This window comes from Crassostrea angulata, chromosome 4, assembly GCF_025612915.1.
Source record: "Crassostrea angulata isolate pt1a10 chromosome 4, ASM2561291v2, whole genome shotgun sequence".
Lineage (NCBI taxonomy): Eukaryota > Metazoa > Mollusca > Bivalvia > Ostreida > Ostreidae > Magallana > Magallana angulata.
The window spans coordinates 42,914,054-42,935,049 of NC_069114.1; the positions used below are offsets into that span (position 1 = coordinate 42,914,054).

At 31.8% G+C, this 20,996-nt stretch overlaps 2 protein-coding genes across 3 annotated transcripts; one reads left to right on the plus strand and one right to left on the minus strand.

The window, feature by feature from the left end:
- Nucleotides 1–545: 545 nt before the first annotated feature.
- Nucleotides 546–8,408, minus strand: LOC128180441 (monocarboxylate transporter 12-like). The gene is made up of 6 exons (XM_052848566.1): nt 8,240–8,408; nt 5,535–5,651; nt 3,710–3,853; nt 3,153–3,299; nt 1,904–2,869; nt 546–1,817 (listed from the first exon to the last, which is right to left on the minus strand). Exons 1-6 carry the CDS (start codon nt 8,259–8,261, stop codon nt 1,648–1,650), a joined length of 1,566 nt encoding a protein of 521 aa, XP_052704526.1. The 5' UTR covers nt 8,262–8,408; the 3' UTR covers nt 546–1,647.
- Nucleotides 8,409–12,058: 3,650 nt separating this feature from the next.
- LOC128180448 (protein PFC0760c-like) lies at nt 12,059–15,795 on the plus strand. Of its 2 annotated transcripts, none has more exons than XM_052848572.1 (2): nt 12,059–12,144; nt 13,085–15,795. In XM_052848572.1, exons 1-2 carry the CDS (start codon nt 12,070–12,072, stop codon nt 14,027–14,029), a joined length of 1,020 nt encoding a protein of 339 aa, XP_052704532.1. In that variant the 5' UTR covers nt 12,059–12,069; the 3' UTR covers nt 14,030–15,795. The 2 variants fall into 2 exon arrangements, with proteins under 2 accessions (XP_052704532.1, XP_052704533.1); XM_052848573.1 differs by lacking the exon at nt 12,059–12,144 and adding an exon at nt 12,934–12,993.
- The last annotated feature ends 5,201 nt before the right edge of the window (nt 15,796–20,996 follow it).

Below are 20,996 nucleotides of genomic sequence, written 5' to 3' on the forward strand. Positions count from 1 at the left end.
GTCCATTGTTTACATGATTATTTAAAACAGTCAAACACCTGAAGGTGTGAACCCCTCTCACCTGCAGGGTGGACTGTGTATACAACCCCTGGTTCAAGCCATGATTGTTTAATTTATGACACCAATCAGTTTCATTTCCTGTTTATATAAGATAGACCGGCAAAACTAAGGTTGAAATGAGAATCCAATTTTAAACAGACATAATTTTTGTGATTTATTTGTGTTCACCAAGCTACATGTATAAGTATTTTCATTAAAACTCTGTGCTGGATATTTACTGACTCACCTCGGGTAGGTACTCCTTTATAAGAATTACAAAATAATACCACTTATTTTGTAGCAAAATAGTCGAAATTGAAAAAATAAAAATGAAAAAATATACCCCGGACCTTTAATGTTAGGCGGACCTTTTCTTATACGGGCCGGACCCTTTTAGAGCAAAGGCGGACCCTAAATGTTAACATTAAGGGTCCGCCCGGACCATTTTACGGGGCGGACCTTAAATTATACGACACCGGAAAACTTTTTCATCAATGCGCTACAAATTTTTTCTTTGATACGTCGATCAATAGAAAAATTATTATCTTCATTTCTTATCATTTAATAAAACATTTTCAGATCAAAAAATGTGAAGTGTCATTGATCAAAAATGTAAATAATGTAAATGAAGCGGCGCGTATGAATACAAAATAACAACAGCAACAATATTCAAAATGGATGCGCCTTCAGCTGATGCAGAGCTATTGAACTGAATTTAATGGATTAAATACAAATAGTGAGTTAAAATCTGAACCGGTTGAATTGAAAACGAAAGGAAAATACATGCGATAGCTTGTGATATTATTCACTGTGCAGAAAAATTCGTAATAACACTAGTTTTCATGTGAGATCAATGGAAAATGCAACTGGACGTAACCATCCAAGGAGAGGCGATCGTGGACGAAAATAGTTGATATGTCGACAAAGAATATTATGTATAAGCGACTTTTGTAAACATTGTGGTAACTATATAGCCAGTGATGTACTTAAATGGTATACTATAGTATCTGCCGCTTGGAATGCGCCGAAGGAGTTGATGCATTGTACTCAAAACGATGCTTATTCTGAATTTCTGATGACCGATCATGTAGGGTACTGTGTCAGTTTAAAAATCATCGTTACCAAGTTTGAACAGCAGTGTTACCGTGAAAGTGTATGGGCCTATATGTTCGTTATGATTATTCTGGTAAAGGAACAGCCAGCCTCGCAGTAATGTTGATTGATCTGTTCAAGCAGACGAAATCGTGAGAAGACGCTTAATTTTCTATTTCGTGAACAAGATATTGTGTTTTGTTTATTTTTGAAGGTTAGACTTTCAAGTTTTTATGTTTATAAAGTTGTATTTTGTTTGCTGACAATAAAACAGACACAACTTTACACTTTGTTGACAGTGTTTATTTTGGAAATTCCCGTTCTATAAATAGTGTTAGATCAGAACAGTTGAGAAAAGTAGATCCGGCGAAAATTTTATTGATGCAGGTATCAAAGAAATTTTTCGACCAATCAGAAGCGCCGATATCTCATCAAACGAATAAATATTAAATGATATTATTTTAATATAAAAAAGCTATCTAATATTTAGATATTCATTTTTATGCGTCATTTCCCTCAAAGCGGCTGTATATCAATTTGTGTTTGTAAATATTGAGCAGCAGTTCGTCTTATTTCCATCCGTCTGCATAGTGGTTCCAGGAAAAGAATAGCACCACTGATAATCAAAGTTGTCCCCATTAGGTAAAATGAAGCATGAAATGATCCAGTCATGTCTCTCAGAAATCCTAAAATGAAGAAAAAATGAATGAATAAGGTCCTAAAATTAGCTTTAAATATTTGTTGAATTTGAAGAATCTCAAACTATTTTTACCCAGTATTGGATTTGAAATAGACAGTCCCAAGCCTTGCATTAACATGTTGATAGCCATGGCACCTGAGAGATGTTCTAATCCAACGAAGTCAACAAGCACCGCCGGAAAAAGACCAAAGTAGACACTTCCGAAGACCCCAAATATCACTGACAGTATGGTCATTGTCACGAAGTTCGTATAGAACGATATAAACATACAAGATATTCCAGTTATGATCAAAGATAGGGCAATCAGAATGTGCTTGGGCATTAAATTGATGTATATAAAGTATGCTAATAAAATCTTTGAAATAAGGTTTGAAGCCCCGACAATGATCACAAGGAGAGTTATATCACTGTCTGAAATCTGAAGATCTTTTGCATGCGGAGGTATGAAAATCACGATTTGTACACATCCTATTATTCCCAAGAAGCACACCGGAATCCACATTCTAAATAAAGCGTTTTTCAGAACTTTGAAGTGGACAACTTTCTTGCATAGATGTTTTGTTGTTTGTATTCGTTTGTCTAAACCTTGCAACTTCTGCTTCTGAGTCGAAGATGTCTGAATGATATCACTGTTCTTTACTACATTGCTAAGATTGTAATAATTGATTGGATCAGCTTTAATAATGTGGTTTTCTTTTTCATCAATTGATGGTATTTTAACGTTATTACTATCATAAACATCACTGTTGGTTGACCAAACTTTTTGGCCATGATCTATTTTATCAGTCTTGTCTTGATAAAATGTCACTGGTCTCATTAAGGCACCAGCAACACAGAGGTTTAACAGTATTCCTCCAATCACTGCCAGAGCACCTCTGAGTCCATAGGAATCGAGTAATAGTCTGATGACTGGAGGAAACACCAAGCTTCCACAGCTCACGCCCATGTTTCCTAAACTTGTCGCAATGCCCCGTTTCTTGTCAAAATACCTGCCAAGAACCACGAGGGCCGGCCCGTAAGAAAATCCATACGCAATACCTGTAAAACAGAGAAAAATATATTATTCAATTGGCAGGGCTACTTTCGCTTTCATTATTATTTTTTTAATGTAAAACTGTTTTGGTGGAGATTGTATCCTACAGATATTGATTAACAAAGATAAATGTGAAAAATAAAATTGTAATCGAATGTGAGATAACAAAGAAAACAAAACATCATAAAAATGTTATATTCATTATCTACGTGTCTCATTTCCCTATATAACAGACTAAATGGAGCACGAAATACTCCTTTCTTCATTAAATATGAATAAACTTCTTACCAAATATCACACCTTGGGAGAGTATCAGATATGAGATGTCTTTAATGACGGCGCTGATTAAATATGCAGAACATCCGAAAAGTCCGCTAAGGATGATATATGTCCGATTGGATGCAAGACTTGATCCGATATTCAATGCAAATAAAGCTGAAAGATTGAATGAATACATTTTTACTTATTTTACGTACAAAAAAACAAAGATAAGGTGCAAAGTTGTAATAAGTATGGTATTCAATGAAAATCAAGAGCTTGATTATATATTTTGGAACAATGAATACTCCTTTCTGAATATCGTCATTCATTTTACTTTACGTCTTGGAAATTTTATTTTTGTAATTTACACGAGTGTCTTCGGTGTATACGTGGCAATTTGTTTGATAAATGGAAGTCATTTTTATGTTAGAATTCTTAAAATACAATAAAAAAAATCCAAGATTGTGGGGAATTTAGGCCGTAAATATAAAAGTCATTATCAATCAGTTTGAGCTGTAAATTAATAGGATTTAATTCAGTTGACAAGTACGGTATTTATGTCAGCTTTAACATTAAGTACATACAGGAAACACTGAACACAATGGTTTGCACGGAGAGCGCTACGGTAATACTGGAAGCAGGTGCCCGGAACTCGACCATAAACTCCGCAAAGAAAAGTCCAAACGATGAGGTACATCCGATGACCAGAAATACAACCATGAAGTTACCTGTTAGTAAAAAAAGTTTTGTGTAATGCAGTAGTAGCCTTGTCGTGTGACTGATTATGACATTGGTTGTGTGACATCCCTTATATCTACATGCATTGTTGTTTATGTAAGAGGAATACGGTACGATGTAAAAGTGATTCAAAGATGTGGTTTATGTGAATTACTGAAATATTAACGGTAATGAATGCACTTTTAAAGATTTTCTGTGGCTGCAAAATGTTACCATGAGGAGTCGGCATTAGAAATTAGTTTGGAAAAAAAAACTATTTTTGAATTATAGGAATGTAACTTTGATTGAATATTAAGCGGAAGGAGTCTTTTCTTGTTTTCGACTTGTCAAACGTAAATTTAATTGTTCATTAAATCAAGATGAAAGGAAATTAAAATAGTATATCTTTCTTTCTTTTTTATTATCATACAACTTGGCATAGAAAAAGTAATCAATGTTTGAAATCTAACAAGGACTATATTTTTGGCGTAACATTGGCGTAGGAAAATATCACATGTTTCGCAATTCAGAATTGCTGCAGATTATTGAGTCTGTTTTAGCATTTTAAAAACAATAACATTAATGTTGGATTTTTTTTTACTAATGTCAACTAATGAAATGATACTAGGGTTTCAGAATATGTTTTTAAAATATGATTTGCCTATCAAATTACATTTTATAAGCTTTTTAAAGCGCCCATTCTATACATTGATTTTTCTGAAAAAAAATAACTAAAATCAGTTTTTCTCTCTTATTAAACGGTCAATAATATATAAGCTTTTCTGTCAATTTTATCTTTATATAAAGTCTTCATTATACATAAAAATCAGAAAAATTTTGTTTTTGGAAGCATATATAAATAATCAAAATTTCTTCAAAATTTAAGAAAATTAGAGGAAATGCCGGCTAAGAAGTATCAATTTTAGTTTAAATATTTATTCCAATTTAGCAGTATAAGCTAATAGGCATTCTCATATTCTATCATTTCATTGAAGAATAGAATCTTCAAATCTTAAACAAATGTCTACAGAACTACAAAGAGCTACACTTATTTTTATCATCCTTTACGTTGAGAAAAAAAGGTAGTGACCTTGACCTGACCTTTATGCAAAAAAAAAAGGTCAAATTTGATAAAACTGATAAAATCATTTGGTAATATGATCCGTTTGACTGGGTAAAAATTTTCATGAATTGCTTGTTTGATAACGAGAAGACTCCTTCCTTAAAGCAAATACTCGGTCATAAGGTCTGTGTTTTATTATAACATGTTCTGAAATACTAAAATGAATATCATGGCCTTTTCTCAACAAAAGAGATTTCTGTGCCCTGTAGTAAAAGACCAATTTGCTTCAAAGAAAAACATATTATGCTATTGTGCTTGCATCAGAACCACTACATTGTTTATCTTTCAAAAATGAATATAAAGACAAATAATGAAATTATAATTTTGTGTAGTCTTTGTCGTAGGAAATTGCAATTTATTTAGTATGTACATGTATATACTGTTTTTTGATCATGACAGACAAAACCAAGAAACAAAAGCCTTGGTACATTGAATATGATTTAATCATTTTAGACATTATAAGCATTCTTCTCCTAGGTTATACATTTATGTTCAAATTTTTATCACGATGTAAAGGCATACAACAATTGTTTTAGTTATGGTAAGGAAAACAACTACCGTCAGTTTACCTAGAAGTATGATCCAAGCCCAGCCCCTGTCTACGGGCAGATATTCCTCAGTCTTCATATGCATCCTCTCTGAATGTTTGAACACGTAGTTATCTGTGATTTGTTGCACTGTAAAATCTGTAACATTTTGAATTTTAGATAATTTTGTTTTATCCAAAACCTAATAAAAATAATAATAATTTTTTTATGTTGTGTATATATTTGAACGAAACACTGTTGAAAAAAGGACCACAGAAAGATCTTATGATATTATAATCATTGGCACAAGGTAATGAAAAAGTCCCGATAGCGTGTGATGAAATTAATGAGACAGATTAATACATATCCCATTCATGTTAATAGTGACAATTGATCTTATTATATTTACTTAAATATTAAAATTGAAGAAACATACATTATCAAAAAGAAATAGATGTCTACCTATAAGTATGTTTTTGAAATCTATGGCTTACACAACGGGTTCATATACAAAAGGAAAATTACATTATATTCCAATATATTTTAGGTAATATTTATTTTTTTAATAAACAAAAAATTGTGTTAGCGACTCATTTTCTAATTAAAAAAATTATTTGTACATTCAAATCAGTAATTATGATGTCTAAAAGTCAAATTCATATCAGTCATCCACATGAGTTGACTTGACAAAATTCAAAACAGCGTCGAACAAAAAGTGATAGTATAAAACAATGTTGCGTAAAAAATAATAAACATATTCAAAATATATAAAATATCTATAAACATTTAGTTTTACATTAAAATGTTGTAAAATAAATATGCTTAGTTTTAACATATGATATTTTATATATAGTCACCTTATCTTGTTTTTCTTACGTCCTAAGGGGGAAATACTGCCGTTCCTAGATGTCTAACTTTTGCTTAAATAAAGTTGCTGGGAATTTTTACACTAAATTGGTAAACCTAAACCTTGGCTTAAAAATAACCTTTAATTTTTTTCCAAACTATTAATTAATCTTTACAAATTCCTATTTCATAAATTTTGCACAGGAAAAACCAGGCATTGCTGTAAGCCACAGTAGAGGTAATGCTAAGTAATTATGGTAATTACCTGTGCGTCAATATAATTGATCAAAAGAGGTCGACCCTTGTCTTTATTTGTAAAATATATTATATCGAATACACTTGATAAAAATTAAATGAATAATGCATGTGCTGTTGTTTAAGCGTTCCAAATGAAAGAGTATGCAAAAAAAGTACAATTAAATAAATCTTCATATCGTGATAGTTACGTCTTGTGTTGCATAATCCCGCTCATGATTCTTGCTCATTGAAATCATTATTTAGATCCGGGCCGAAAATATCACCTCATAATACTAAAAGAATGATTCCTTATTCTTTAATAAAACAATGTTTGCAATCTAGAAAGAATATCAGATGTGTGAAAATAGATGCTATAAAAATCATGCTAAATAATACTCAAAGAACCATCGTCCTGGTAATGAATATACTTATATAAGAAATTAAAGTATATGATTAAAATATAACTTATAAAGTCTTGATTAAAATTTGTTTAAACATTACTCCATGATAATATATGTTGGACAAAGGAGGTAAGGAAAGCTTCTAACATACAAATATCCGGTCTTAAAAACTGTTCGTTTGGAAAAGTACATATATTGACAGTGTGGTTTCTGTCCTTTTTTGATTTATTTCTCAAAAACACGTGATTTTGTATGTTTTAATCATTTTTGTATATTATACATTGTTGTATGTTTGTTGCAATGTAAGCTAGTTTTTTTGTAAACTAATTGTGCTATCCTGAATAAATACAACAATACAACAATATTATTATCGCCATAACTGTTAGACATTAGCAGTGTGTGATGAATGATGTTTAAGATCGTTTCCTGTTATTTAGCGGTCCAGTCTGATTAATGAATTCAGGCTCGGTTTACGTGCACGTTTTAAGGTCATCAATACTTTTGGGAGCAGTCAAACTAAACTAATAAAAATTATACTGAGATATTTTATACTGCACAGATCTCCACTTTTAATTTCTGATTAATAATCTAATAATACTGCACTCTTACTTTAAATGACTCTCTATGCACACATTAAAATCAGTTTTCAAACTTTGAGAAATTCATTTGCTGTCAGGTAGCTACGTTCTCCTAATTCATTTTAACAGAGTTGATGCTATTTTAGAAAACATACGGATGTATGAAATCGGTTATCTTACATCTAAAGGGGGAATTTACCTGATTGATATCTAATTAAAGTTCTCTTTATACTTATATTGGCTTAAAACTAAGATCAACACTCCCCCCACCCTCTTTCATTTTAAACCAAACAGCTCTAAATACCCCAAATTACACTGAAATCTTTGTTTATTGTACAGACGTTCTCTGGATTTTAACATATCATATCATATTAATGCCGTACATTGATTATAAAAAGCAGTTTGATCATATTTAATTAATACTCGGTTATCATTAAGTTATCAAAATGATGAATACAATAAAGTTACATTAAACAAAGGGTTATTTTATTTTTTTATCCAGCACCATCCAATGACTGTCATAATCTCAATTTAAAATATCAGACTGGCGTCTGTTCCGAAAGAGACGGTAGTCAGAATTGTTCAGTCTTAACGATTCTCCCTGCCATCAGAGAACGGTCAGTGTAAACTAACATAAGAGTTCATCTAAATGCAATTCCTAAAATCAACACTTGTCAATACTCACTGTTCAGGCCTTTTACCAACATAATACCCTCATGCCTTATCCAAGATGTTTTAACGAATTAAAACTGCGTTATACATCCACAAAAATCGTGATCTAGGTCACATAATTGTCGGATTCAGGAGAGACTGTACTTATTATGCTGCACATAGCAGGGATGAATGTGTTGCTGCGCGCGGTGCACTGTGTGTGTGTGTGTGTGTGTGTGTGTGGATGTTTACGGTTTTTTTTTTCGAAATAAATAGTGTCTTTGTTTCAGAAAATTGTAGGGTAAATAGATGCAATGAGAGTACATACTGCAATTTTATGGACATGACTGAAAAACAACACGACAGTCACTCACTATAATCACTACCAGTTGTAGTGATTTTTATATATACCATTCATTTTTAAAAATTGATAATAAGATTTTGTTTCTAAATTTCAATGAAAATAAAAGATTATTAGATCTGAGAATTTAAAAAAGGCTTGTAATAGTTTTAAAAATCTCTCGAGATAAGTAAATTTATATCTATATGATATTGCATTTAAAAATGTTTTTGTTTGTGAGGCCTGTTTCAGAAGATGCCAATATCGTTTTGGTTTGATAGTTCTGGTAATGAAGCGAAAATGTTTAGTAAGATAGGCAAGTAGCTGCAGCTAGAATAAATTCAGGGCTAAGAATAAACTCATATATATCTGATTTGTATTATAAACTCAAATTTTGTCTTATCAAAAAGCAGATAAAATATCAATCGTCAACTTATATTTTCTATAAAATAATTCATGGACTCGCTCCGATGTTTACAAAAGTTACTATAATACTATGTCAGCAACCTCTAAGCAAATTATCTAAGAAATCGAGAGTGTCTTACCTCAGATAAAAACAAGTGCCCAAATGAATAGAGTTTTTTACGTTTAACGACTAAATACCTCTATAAATTACCATTTTAAAATCCTGTTATATTGTCACGATTTTACAGCAATGCACAAATTAAAATATCGCACTTACTCGGGGGTTCATCTACATCATACCGGTAGTAGATCATCATAGAGAGAGATATCATCCTTCATCACAGCAAAGCGGGAGATTTTGGTGGCACTTAACAAGTTACTGTGACTAGGGGAAGTGTAAGGCACGCCAAATTCACAAAAAAATGGGGCTAACCATAGTTTCCTAGTCTATAAACTAAGTTTATCGGTTGCAAACAATAGTTTACGAACCGAAAATATTAGTTAATAATGTTAATCTATATTTCACAGTTGTAGACCTTTATTAACGCGATAATCTGTGTTTAAAAATTGTAAACTAATTAACACTGAAAATCATCATTTCCTATTTCAGCTTATCTGATAAATAAATTTCACGCGTTGTGAAACTATGATTAGCAACTCTTTACTAAATGTAAAGTTAACTAAATAAATGTAAATCAAAGTTTACAGATGTGAATTGATATGTTTCAGCAAAATCTATCGTTAACTTTTATTTACAGAAAGATAAACTTGGATAAGCATTCATAAACAATAATAATTTATAACCGTTATGTGTGGTTTTACATATAAAAACAATAGTTAATGAATCGTGAATCATAGTCAATATAATTATCTAGTTTATCAAATGTGAATTAAGTTAAGCCTATTTTTAAGAATTTGGTGTATCATAGCACCATGTTCACAAAAATGAGTAAAACATAGTTTAGCAAAACACAATGAAAAAATCTTAGTTAATCTGCTGTTAACTACATGTATGTGTAAAGACGTGAAATTAAACTTCACGTCTTTATTGTTTTGCAGTCAGTGAAACTATGATTAATAATTCTTAACTATGATTAACAAATGTTAATCATAGTATACAGATGTAAATCTATACTAGTTTCTAATAGCAAATATCTATCAGTTCACAGACAGATAAAATAAGATTAAATTTTACAAACTATTTCTATTGTCTACAACGTATGTGCGGCCATCTTGTACATTTGAGGATAAAAATGCAAGCAGTTCTTGAACTGTCTTGTTTTTGCCCAAAACTGGCCAAAACTGTTGTCAAAATATGAAAAAGCAATCAATATGACGTTCTACATGTTGTTTTGTATGCAGATTAAGCATAAAAGAACAGAACAATGCCTTTTAAACACTTAAAACACCCATAGAACTACGCAGTTGCAGACTTAACGGTATTTTGAAGGTTTAAAATCTGAAAAAAGTAAGAAAGAATTTCATTGATGTCCTCCTTATGGTTTCAGATAAATAACGCTAACAAGTATTTCTTATGTCAAGGGAAATAACTCTATAATTATTTCAAAGTTAGACTGACAACCTACTAAATTTTCAAATGTCGTTAGATGTTATACCTCATCATTGAAATATTTTTGGATACCTCTTTATTAAAAAGAGACATGATAACTCAATAATTCACCTACATGTTTATTTGATTACCTTAACCTTTGTCATTTTGAACGGCCAATGTAGATACTAATCTTTAATAACTTTACGACATACAATTAAAAGGTCGCAAGTGTTAGAAGGGAATCTCAACTCCTTGATGTATGAATAGATTGAAGTACTTTCGTGGCTTTATCTCTTTTGGTTTCAGATGAGTAGTAATCACCAGCATTTCTGACATAAAAATGTAAAATTACTTAGTATATAATAATTATGTATATTATACATGATTACATGTAACCTTATGAAATAATAGCCGTTTAAAACATAGAGACAGTCATGTCTATAAGATATATTATTTTTGTTTCTGATAAAGTCCAATGTTTTTTTACTGAATAACAAAACTTTCTTGAAGAGGTTAGTTGCTGCATGCATACATTTATTCACAAGGTAAAAAATATATATTAACAGATGGGGAGTTGACGGTTAAGCGATGAAGTTTATGATTATTCCTTGGTGTGTAGATTGTTGGACTACACAAACTTTGAATTTCAAGTTTTTTAACCAAACCCTACACAATTTATCTTAAAGTGCTTTGATATTGAATAACTCAACGTGCTCTGATTTTGTTTTCAAACTGAGTTGTCTTTTTCCAAACGTTAAAGTACTTGAAAATGTTCAGTGCCCTGTAACAATGGAAGTAAACTTTATTTGAACATGTTTGTAACATTATGTGTGTAATGTTTAAGTCTTGAAATTAAAAAAGAAGAGTATGATAAAATTTCACCGTAAAAAAAAAGCAATGTCTGATTGGCAACGTTAACATTTTTACTTTTAAATCCATATCTATAAAAATCAAATAAACTGACCACCATTACAACATTAATTTATTGTGAAAAAATAATTGTAAAAGACATTCTCCATTTTTGGTGACATTTCAAAATCGTATCAAACAATTATTGATAGCATTTAATCGTTACTGTAATTAGTTTCTTCATCTCTCTGGGTTATACTTGCCGTGTAAGAGCGGAGAAGGTCATGGACAATTGGGTCAACTTTTAAATTCAATCATTTTCATGATTTCTATATTAAGTTCTTATCATTGTCTATAGTTCAAAACAATAATTAAGTCATTATTTGTTTTTGTTTTTTTCTATTGTTTCATTTTGTTGGTTTTTTTTAAAAGTATTCTTTATAGATTGTAAAGCTTTGCTGTTGAAAGAGTCCCTGTACATGTTACTAACACATTTAATTTTGAAAACCTTTAAATAATTTATTTGAAAAATAGTGTCTCTAAATGCCGTTAAATCCAATAACTGATAAATGGATGAACAATTTTATTTCATGTAAAATATATAAGCAATAAAATTTAATTCAGTGATGTTACAAATCATCATGTTAACCATAGAAAAACAAGTAGGTTAATTTGACACGTTTAGACTGACAGGCGAGGCCCCGGGCGGTGCTCGTTAATGACAGCCATGCTGAAATCTTTGCAAGCGTATGTTAAACAGAAAAAGGACAGCCATATTGTACTCCAAGACGAGGTTTGTTGTTTTATTTTTTTTATTACGTGTAGTGAATATGGGGAGATCGGTGTTTATTTGAATATTTGTGACATTGAAAAATGAAATCGTGCACTTTTAAGTATTGTTTTAACTTGTTTTTAAAGAATGCTATATTTTTTTGTTTTTCCCTGCATGCATTAATGAAGGGGCAGCCTACAATTTTTCTCTAGACATATCAAGGTACAATATTAATGTGCTTAAAAAATCAGATAAATATCTGCCTCATGATAATTACTGCAGTAATAGTTCATAATATGTAAGGATGGTAACATACATGCTATTATTTAAATAATGAAAGGCTTAACAGCTAGTGTAAAGAAGCTTATTATCTTTGACCCACAGTCAATAATAGCGGAAATAAATGTTATCAACTACAACTGTACAGTATATCAAAAGCGAAACAGAAACTTACAGAGCTATAACTGTTCTTTATTCACGAGAGCTGGATGGATGTAGCCTTTTTAAGACCATATTAAACTCATGACTTGTTGGTCATCCAGCCCCTTTGATACTTGTTCGCCACTAAGTGGTTCTCAATTTAGCAAAAAACAAAACTTTACCGAACATGGCATCATGAGCTACAGTTTCATTGTGACCACTTAATGATGCGCGTTAACAAACTATTTTTAAACATGTCATATAAACAACCGCAATTCATACATTTATCATACTCATTAGAAATGTTATTAATTTTTGTTGTTCATTTTTATAAAGGTATTTTTTTCAGAAGCTTTGTTTTAAAAATAGTCATTAGGTAGGCTATTAACAATTTGATTGATCATGATGTTATACGAGTAATGTTAGGTTTGAAGCCTCTTTTCATGCAAGGTAGGTTAAAATGCAATTTTCCACGATAAGAAATGTAGTATTTGCATGTTGATTTTTACATTGAAATCAAAACTGACATATATATTTATAGAAAAAAGAGATGGTGAAGACTGTACCATTGGTTATTGGAGCAGGGGTCTTGACAGCCACCATTCTTGTACTATACAACATTAGCCAGCCAACCAACAACGTTATAAAGTTTTTCCGATTCAATCTAACGAACAATGACAGGAATATTGTCTCTGGGTCGAAACCGAACATTTTAGTGCAGGAATTCCGTCCACAATTTCCCAAGTCAAAATCTTTGGCACAAAAATTGTTTGATAAAGAACTTTCTAGGATAAGCAAGAACTTAAAGGATGGGAATATTGCAGACTATGACCCCGAGCCCCCCTCTGTTGTTTATGTGAATTCAAACGACGCTAAGATTGGGGGATTCGCCCAAACCTTTCAAGATTTACAGAACCATATTGCAAATGGACAGCTTAATGGTTTCGAACCTCATCCGCAACTGGACCAGAACTTTCACTATATGCAACTGCCAAATATCCCCGATAACAACCAAAACATTTATAAACCTGTTCATGTACTGTCTGCTCCTAAAGGCCAGAACTACCAAAATAGCCAGTTAACGAATGAAAATCTACAGAATCCGTCGCCAAAAGTCCCTATTGAACAAACTAACCAAAATGTTCCTGTACAGCAGAATAATCAAAATGTTCCTAATGACCAAAACAACCAAAACGTACCGGTAGAACAGAACAACCAACAGATACCTGTTCAACAAGACAACCAAAATGCACAGGTGCAAAACGATCCTACTCAACAAGGTTGGAAAGTTGTGAATACAGAAGAGCAGGTGCCCGAGAATCCAGAGGGACCTCACAAAGATCAGCTCCAGATTCCAGCAGCCGAGTCAAACGGACAGAGGCCGCCTGACCAATTCCATTACGGCCCTCAGTCTCAGGGGGTGTGGCAAACGATGAAACCGGCCTCCCAGCTAGCTGGTCTCGTCCAACAGGCTGATGCTATGTGACATGAATCATGGAACTTTATCCAATTCATTAAAGCATGTCGTGCTCCATTTTTTAAAAAATATGTGACTTTTTATACCAGCTAGATATTTTTTAAGGCTGTGAACTTTTTTTGTAGGATAGAAGCTAATTTTACAGGCCGGATGTTAAGCCAACAGCTATTGATTATACGTGTTTAATAATTTGATTAAGAGTATTATTTCTTGTATATTTGTTGCATACTACATAATGAACGTAATATTCATCTCCGTTTATCGCTCGATCATGACTTATTTTCCAACTTCTATTTAAATATAATTTGAAAAGTCACCCGAAACTACGATTAGTGCAAGATTTCATTTGCGAAATATTAAGGGATTGGCCTAATGTTGTAGAACTTGTTTCAAATCCTTTTGTCAATTTGTTAATTGACAATTTTATTAATGTGATATCATTTTGAATGTCAAAATTGTCCAAGAAGATGAAATGAACAAATGGAATGAAAGAAAAAACATTAAATCAGGGGAAAAAATCATTCAATAAAAAATCGTGAATCAATCACATTTAAAGGTTTTAACAACTCGCAACGGTCTACTTGTTGCATCGGTAAAAAATTTACTTTTTAATTATATAACGTGACAACAAATATTTTTTAACAAATAGAATCGATGATGTTTTATCCTTTGAGGATAAAAATTAATTCTATGCTTAATTATACGTGTGTGGGAGGACTGTGTGAAATAGGCATCTAGTCAAGGTCAAGAAGTAGAACGCCCATTTTTCTTGTTTATAAATTTGAATGAATTTTGATTTCGAAATCATCAACTCCTGTAAGTGTTGGTAGGTGTATTAAGGTGTGGGGGTATTCAGTAGATAAGATATCAGTAACTTGGAGTTTTTAGATTCCGAACCATTTCGTGCTGTGTTCCTCGATATAAGGGACGATTAGTGGATTTGTCAAGTTTCTTCAAAGTTTGCGAATAAGAGAAATTTTCTAACATTTATGTTAGACCATAAATTTCACTGAATGCAAATACAGGTATCAAAAGTCACCGATAGCAGCTAAAACATTTACATAAATACCTAATGTAAATGAAAATAAACTCAAAATAACTGCTCAATTTATCAAAAGACAAGAAAAAATATCAAGTCGTCCGATTCACAAATCAACACATCATACTCTAGCGAACGATTTTCAATCGTCTTTGACGAAGTATTTGTATATTTGTTGAAAGTGTGTTTAATTTTACAGGTATCCAATTGGGGTGAACGAATTATATCAGAGACAATTTAATATCTTATTTATATACTTTGTCACTTTTATGTTAGTATGAAATTTAAAATCAGGTGTCATAACTAGATTTCCTGTACAAATGCTCTATGATTTTGTTGTTAACATATCACAGTATTCTATTTATAGAACTTTAACATGCATTTAACATGTTTTAACATGCGTTGTCTTCAGGTTTGTTTAGAGAGAGAGAGAGAGAGAGAGAGAGAGTGTGTGTGTGTGTGTGTGTGTGTGTGTGTGTGTGTGTGTGTGTGTGTGTGTGTGTGTGTGTAAACCACTTAACATGTAATGCATATTTGTAAATCTATCATGGTGTCATAAGTTAAAAAGTTTAACTAAATTGGAGTTGGAATGTATATCGGAAAAATAATGTTCAAGGGCAAATGTATTATTTTCATTGATTCCTCATGTCCATACAATCTGAAAACTAGATCTACTGTTGCATTATTTAATTCAAAAGAATTTGACGGAAAAAAAATAAAATAATAATGATGACATGTTTGTTATGTTTGTTATGACAAGATTTCTTCAAACATATCTCTACCATAGCTGTATGAATCAGTGGGTGTGTTCCCGTTTTGCACACATTTGATAATTGGGTATAGAACAATAGGTGTGATTTGTGTTTTGATAGCAATTATAGTCTGCTTTCGGTCAAAGATTTTACCTGGATTTTTACCTGTGTTTTATTAGGGCCTTAACGATAAAACAAGAAGAATACAGATATTTTGTTGTGTTTTAGGTCTAATAACTATAATAACTATCACCATATAATTTTTTTTCGTTTGACACAATAATGATATATTTAAAAAGTCTGATAAAAAATTAATGATTAGATTACATGAATTGACTTTTACATTTGTGTCCATTTACCTTAAATATAAAACCAAATGAATTAGGAAAAATTGCTGGTCCAAAGCCAATTGGAAGCTGATTCAATGGATAATTATATGATGAAGGGGAAAACTACATAGACATTCATATGGGGTACTCCGTGTCTCTTTTTACTATTGAGTTGCAGATTATGTAAAACGCATGTTTATAATTGATTGTTTGGTATCAACAGAAAGAATAGTATGAAAGAAAACAGATCTTTATCACAAAATATTTCAATCTTTGAAGTAGTGACCTTGACAGTAATTCTTATGACATCACTGGATAAGTATATGGCGGGTCACTTTCTAGTTTTTCAAATCAGAGGTTAAATACATAAAAATCTGACAAAAATAATATTTTAATATTGATGCGATATACCTTAAACTGAAAAAGGTTGAAAATGCATGAATTAGGTCTACATTTGATAGGTCTTGTGAAATAATCTTTACAGTTTTTTAAGCATGCATATAAAATTGCCTATTTATCATCATACAGTTTGTCTATTTTCTTCGATTATTCAAGATATAACACAACATAAATGAAAAATATTTAGCAGCGTTTTCACAAGACACATTTCTTCCATTTTTGTCAGCAAAAACCAATAATTAAATATTAACATATGATATTTTCTCTTCAAACGTTTAGCATGTATATGTACTTCCTATAGGCAGTAAGTTAAACAAAGGCGCTACATATTCAATATTTTTGCAATAATCTTTCTTGTTTAAAAAAAAATGAAATTGTTCATGACCAAATTGATGTTTGAAATCAAATTCATGAATATGGATGTCAATTATTATGTAAATGTGCTTTTATGCAAGTTATATTGTAACATAAAATACATGCATTAAATTTCAATTGCGAGTAGATATGTTTTATTTATTTTATTGTCAATTGCCCTCGCAAGAATTGTGATATAGACTATAGCAATTAAGCAATTATCTCACCTGGTCAAATTCCCGTTTCGCACACATTTTTTCGATACCTAATTTTCAAAAGTGTGCAAAACGGGAACAAACCGAATCAGTGGTATAACAATTAGTTTAAAGCAAATCACATGAAGAAATACCAGCTCATTTTCATATATTTTGTCAAAGATGAATAGATTGTTGATTTCGTTAGTATTTATTTATTTATTTATTTATTTATCTAAATTAATGATAGTTGCTTCATAGTTAACTTGTTTTTGGGAAAAAGACTGATTTTTATATAGTTTCGGGACATCGGTCTTTGTAGGTTTGTATTGTAATAAACTGTTACACAGTATGTGATTACTGAGGAAAGTACTATACATGTATAGTGTTCTCGTTCCCTTACACCTCGTGGTTGTGGATTTACCGAGTTAATTCTTTTTTCTTTTCAACTTTCCTTTCCTGATTTGTGTATTTTCCAATTTTTAACTAGTTTTTTTTTACAATTCCCCTCCCTGGTTTCCTAATCATATTTTTTTTTCAAAAACTCTCTCGATTAATAAAGAAAGATGCGTTCTCTTCGCTCCTTTATACAATTACATGAATGCATTGATTTTGGAATGTATGCAAGAATTGTTGTAAAAGCAATACACACAAGATAATTTTTCCTAAACGTTATTGATAGAACTTGATCGATCATTTGACACGTTCAGGCCTGAGGCATGATACTAGAATTTCTATGTATACATGCACACAACTCTTAAAGTTTCTCACGAATCTATTAATGACTTTTTTTAGTGTCAATGAAATTTACCTGTAAGCATGATGCAATGTATGAACATATGATTATGTAATTACAATGAACACGTGCTCTTCATACATTCGACTGGGGTGGAAGGGTATATGATTTTCTGAAATTAAGTTCTTTAATCCAATATTCATATTACAAAAAGTTTATCTAGAAACTTGGGTTGGGTAGGACGTTTAAGTTGATAACCAAAAAAAATCAAATTTGATTTTGAGAAGGCTAGGCGGTCAACTAGTTCACCATCAGATCTTCGTAAAAGTTAAGTTGTAATTTGTTTGGCTATAAACTAATACTAGTAATTTAATTCTGGTTGTAACGCGGCATTTGATTGGCTAAAAATTTGTAGTTAAATTTGTATAACCTGGTTTGCACGTCACAAGACATGTCACAATGCACCAACGTCAAAAAACGTGCTAATCTGCTTGACGTTACTTTTGAATTTTGAACAGATTATTATCATTTTTAAAACTAAAACGCACTCAACTTGTACAGTAAATTACAGAAAATTAAATTATTAGATATGAACTCAATATCTACCCAAGTTTTACTCGTATAACCTGGGTTGAGCAGTTTACGTTTTTATAATCCGCTTCGCGGATTGTAAAGCGTAAACTGCCCCAACTCAGGTTATACTCGTATAACTTGGGTAGACATTGAGTTCATTTCTTAAAATAATTTAATTCTGTTTGTAACACGACATTTGATTGGATAGAAAAATTAGGTTAAAGAACTATATATGATAAGAGTTAAATTTGGCCCCCATAATTCGCCATTTTTTAATTGTTTCGGGTGCAATAAAATGTTAACTAATGTTTTAGAAGAGTTGATATAAAATATATTTTTCATCTACTTATTTGATTTATTTGCACTCACTGGCAGTATATGACGTCAGAAGTGACACCATTTCTATAATTCAATCAAAATCAGCCAAAAATTGACATTTTTCTTATCTATTTACGAATGGGAAATATAGAGCGCATGCTTGAACAAGGAAAATTTTTCTGTCACTTATTAGTCTTAGCTTGATACATCTCTGATTAAAATATTTTACTTGTTCAAGAATGCGCTCTATGTTTTCGAAAGGAAAAACTGCTTGAAAACAAGCTGTTTTACGCCCAAAATGCAAAAATGGCGGGAAAAGGTTGTCTTTACAATGTCGTATTTTTAAATTGTGGGCACTTGAACCAAAATGAATATTATGTAAACACATCACATACATTTCTGTACTAAGAAAACAAAGAATGATAGTAAAATGATGATGTTCATTTTAGGGGGCCATTTTAGGCCCTTATCATATATAGTCCTTTGTATAACCTGGTTTGCATGACACAAGACACGTCACAATGCACTAACGTCAAAAACGTTCTTATCCACTTGACGTTACGTTTGAATTTTGAACAGATTAACATCATAATTAAAAGTAAAACGTACTTAGTTTGTACAGTAAATTACAGAAAATTGAACTCAATATCTACCAAAGTTATGCTCGAATGTTTTATGAGAGCATAAAGGAGATCTGATCAGTCTAAACATGCCCCCCCCCCCCCCCCCCAAGTTATTCTGATGGTTCGCAGTTAGTGGGACCTGTAATCGTGTTCCCAAATGCGAATTTTACGATTCGCCCTATTTGCAACTAAAGTATATTTAGTCATTACCCATCAAAAGCAAACCGGTTTTCTCTTATTACTATTGGGCTTTTAAATTTAGATTTTCATCTTTGTTTTTTTTTTTACATTTATTTTTTTATTTTTATTTTTGGTCAGGCTTGGATCTGTCTTTGAGGGAGGAAACCGGGTAGTTTTCGTGACGTTTGTACGTACCAGGTGGGTTTAGTTGTGTAATGGGGTGAAAAATTAGAACGATGAGTTAACTCTCTTGTGTCGTCAAATTGTTAACAAATAAAGAGTCGTCTGAATTTATCCTTCCTTAAATTCCAATTCTTAAATTCCACTCTTTGTGAAGATGAGCAGTTTGGTATTATTTTAACTGGATGAGTGGTGAATGAAAATTATTGCAACATGACATCCTATTTTTAAAGTCAAATGCTTTAAGTGGACATTTGGTGACATCAAATTGACGTTGAGTCAAATGAAAACATGCAATCTAGAAATGATCAGAAAGCTAGCCTATGTAGATAATTATTACTCCGACCATTTATATAATTCACGTGTTAAAGAATTAAAGAATTGAATACGGCTGCAATTCAATTTCCTTCATATGAGCATGCGTATTTCTTCCTCAAAGATCTACTGATTATGGACTTACTGACTATTGAAAATTGTTTTAAAATTACTAAAAGATCAATGGTATTGGCTAAATACAACTTTAAGACAACGTGCTTTCTTCATTAAGGACCCCAGGATGTTACAAAGGATAATCGCATGGTCGCCCCTTAAAATAAAAAAAAAATAAGCTATAGAAAGAGAGAAAAAAATATTTTGTCACCAACTGTCAGCAAAAAAAACCAGTAACTTGGGTCAGTTTTTATATTTCCAATTCACCCCCTCCCCCCCCCCCCCACCCCCGCATTCCTATCCATATACAATTAAATTCCAGCAAACTTCCAAATGACAGTCCTTAACCTTATTTACAAAACCCTTTTTTTCAACCATTGAAAAGCATCAATTGGTGTCAAATGTGTGAAACTCTGCCTCAGATTTCTTTTAACTGTTTTGTCGCCAGGTCGAAGTAAAATCAAAGGACTCCGATTTCGACAGGTAAATGTCCGCAAAAGTACTCTTATTGAACAGACTTTGTTTTGTAAATTCAATCTTATATTTGAAACAGCGGCGAATTGAGGATGGGTGGGTGAACTAAAATATCTTCGGCCATGAAACACAATAGATAGGACAGCCAACGTGAATACTTTGGGGATTTATTGAACAGTCAGAGAGTCAAACAAAATGCACACAACTGTATGCAGTTATCATTTTTGGACATTACTTTTTTGGTGTTCCGTCTCTGGTCGGTTATATATACAGTTTTACTCATATACGAATTAAAAGAGAACAAACTATGAGTGACAAAATGTGCTTTGTTGTTCATAGGGCAATGAAGAAAACGTGTATTGCCAGAAACCTTATGAAACCTGCATGAAATACCAA

Bases quoted from the DNA above. Each gene is read 5' to 3' on its own strand.
- LOC128180448 (XM_052848572.1), top strand. From the start codon at position 12,070: ATGACAGCCATGCTGAAATCTTTGCAAGCGTATGTTAAACAGAAAAAG. The intron at 12,145-13,084 runs GTTTGTTGTTTT...ATATATTTATAG, and splicing joins ATATTGTACTCCAAGACGAG to AAAAAAGAGATGGTGAAGAC.
- LOC128180441 (XM_052848566.1), bottom strand. From the start codon at position 8,261: ATGTTGGTAAAAGGCCTGAACA. The intron at 5,652-8,239 runs GTGAGTATTGAC...AAAATGTTACAG, and splicing joins GTTGGTAAAAGGCCTGAACA to ATTTTACAGTGCAACAAATC. The intron at 2,870-3,152 runs GTAAGAAGTTTA...TCTGTTTTACAG, and splicing joins CTCCCAAGGTGTGATATTTG to GTATTGCGTATGGATTTTCT.